The 2,548-nt window shown below is 38.9% G+C and overlaps 1 protein-coding gene across 1 annotated transcript; it reads right to left on the bottom strand.

Moving 5' to 3' along the window:
• Window positions 1-518: 518 nt before the first annotated feature.
• On the bottom strand, window positions 519-1,119 carry LOC149827070 (uncharacterized). Its single transcript, XM_090020220.1, has one exon. The coding sequence runs from the start codon at window positions 1,064-1,066 to the stop codon at window positions 626-628; it is 441 nt and encodes a 146-aa protein (XP_089876346.1). The 5' UTR covers window positions 1,067-1,119; the 3' UTR covers window positions 519-625.
• Between the last annotated feature and the right edge of the window lie 1,429 nt (window positions 1,120-2,548).

The following is a 2,548-nucleotide window of genomic DNA, read 5'->3' as shown; positions in this document are numbered from 1 at the left end:
ATTAATTAAAAGTTATGCCTTGAAATTGCGATTTAACGTGTTTAAACTTTGATACTTGATTTTTACCTCTTAATAATAACTAATGGATTAGTGGATATATAGCATACAAGTAAAGTCATTATTGGTTTTTGAAGTCATGATCTTTTCTTTTCTTTCTACTTCATAAATTGTTAGAGATCATTTTAAATGCCTCCTATTTTTATTTTTATTTTGCTTTTATTCACAAGATATCATCCTTTGCCTCGTTTGTTTCATTCCCATGTGAAGGAAAGGCTTTACACGGGAATGAACTTTTTTAAAAAATCCTGCCAGAGCTAAGCCTATGTGAATGCACACACCAAAGTGTGCAATCACATTGCACTTGATCTGCCCTGCCCCGTATACTGGCTGGGTGCGTTTAACCCACAGAGATATTTTAATTCCTAATAATATTATTTTTGTGTTTTTTAAAATTTCATTTATTTTTGCAGAGTTTTCTGAAAACCCAAGAAAAAAAATGTGAAAAATGATCTCCCAAGAATTTCATAACAAATAAATTATGGATTTCAATTTTTGTCACTGAGATTAGCAAATTACTTGATCAGAACGAGACAAACAAAAGAACATAATATCTTTGCTACAAATTCTATTTCTTTCCATCTTCTATCATCAAGAATGCAGAGGCTGGGAATGTTCGGGAAATCCCAGTATGCGTTTTAAACAGGATATTCCCAGAACTTAGGTTATCAACCGACATCTCGGAGACGGCTACCCAGATGAAAAGCTCCTTCGCCTTCACACCGGTCACCTTCTTCATCCGCCGTGGTTCGATGAACGCCGTGACTTCTGCCGCGAACGAGACACTCCGGCCGATCTGCTGGAAGTAGTGATCCTTCTTCTTCTTCTGCTTGAGCCATATGAAGCCCTGAGACCGAGCGAGCCCGATCTCAACTATATTGTCGAGAGGGAGGAGACCCCTAGGGATGCCAAACTCATCAAGGAGCTCTGCTGATCTCTTTTGGCACTCAATCTCACCCACGTATATCTCGGCTTTCTCTCTCATGGACTCAATCAACTGAGAAGCCATTCTCTCTCTCTGTATAAATATCTATCTAGCTCTTTGAGTGAACTAGCAGGCCAGTGAAGAAATAGGATGTTCATATTCCTATTTATAAAAGCCATAGTTGCCTCCCATGTACATGCTCTCTCTCTCTCTCTCTCTCTCTCTCTCTCTCTCTCTCTCTCTCTCTCTCTCTCTCTCTCTACAACAGTCAAGTTGGCTTGAGGCAGATCCTTCGCCATTAATTTGACTTTGATCAGTGATCAGGTGAAGTGCATGGGTTGCTTTCGTGGTATTCAGATAGGTGCATTGCCCTGCCAAAAATATGAGAAGACGGATGAAAACAAAGCACGCCTAAACATCACATGGTCATCTTGCAGTATTGGATTAGGCTGGCCCATGCTAGCTTCACATGGGATAGTCAATTCTTCTACATACACTCAGTCTACAAATTCTGCTGAGTTGCAGCTTTCATGATATGGTGTCTCATGCCCTAGTCAATTCTTCTATACAAATTTTGCCCTCTCTCTCTCTCTCTAACATTCAAGTTGGCATGTGGCAGATCCTAACCTATTAATTTGTTCAGTCAGGTGAAGTGCATCAGTGCCTCTTAAAGTATGTGGTATTCTGGTTGGTGGGTGGATATATATATATATATTTAATTTTTTGAAGGAAGGTTGGTGGGTGGATATTGACCTTACAAAATCAGACATTTTTGCAGGATTACCATGGGACGCCATTAATTGCAATTCCATGTGGAGAAGAGCTAGTTGAGATTACCCCCTCGAGCTCAAGCATCTAATTTTGTTAACATTCAGCATCATGTTAGTTGGCATGGCCAATGGTGCACATGATGAATTCGATCTTCGTGGTATTGTAGGGGCCTGGTAATATTAGAATAAATATAGGATTCAACAAATATTCAACATCAGGTACTATTACTCACGTATCGTTGCCTAGGTTCAAAGCAAGATCAAGCACCATCCGTTCAGAGGGATTAATTACCAAGAAAAAGAGAGGCGTTTTTGCCCGATTGAAAGAATTATTACCAAGAAAAAGAACGACGTTATAGTTCTTAGAAACCATGATCTTTTCCTTTCTTTCCGTGTTATTCTAAGGGCACGTTTGGAAGAGAGAAAGATGCAGGAAAAGTGATGCAAAATGAAAAATCCGTACGGATTTTCCCACCCTTCCAAACGAGAGAGACTTTTTTTGTTGAGAGAGTTTTTTCTAAAAAGTACACTTTTTTATAGGAAACAGTCTTCCATAGGAGGTGGAGGAGGAATGTTTCTTACTAAGAGAATTTAGTTTTACACTCCCACCACCCATCTCACCACCACCCTCCTCCTCCTCTCTCATTTTTTAATATTTTCTCACTTTGTTTTTCTCATATTACACAAACAAGCGAAAAAACTTTTTTTTGGAGAACATTTCATATAAAAAACTCTCAGTAAAACTTTATTTTCCTAGGGGACTTTTTCTCTCTTCCAAATGTGCCCTAATGGTTAG

The sequence above is a fragment of the Nuphar pumila genome, chromosome 10, assembly GCF_984573655.1.
Source record: "Nuphar pumila chromosome 10, dmNupPumi1.hap1.1, whole genome shotgun sequence".
In the NCBI taxonomy this organism is placed as follows: Eukaryota; Viridiplantae; Streptophyta; class Magnoliopsida; order Nymphaeales; family Nymphaeaceae; genus Nuphar; species Nuphar pumila.
The sequence above is the reverse complement of the archived record's forward strand: the minus strand, read 5'-3'. Positions and strand labels throughout refer to the sequence as shown.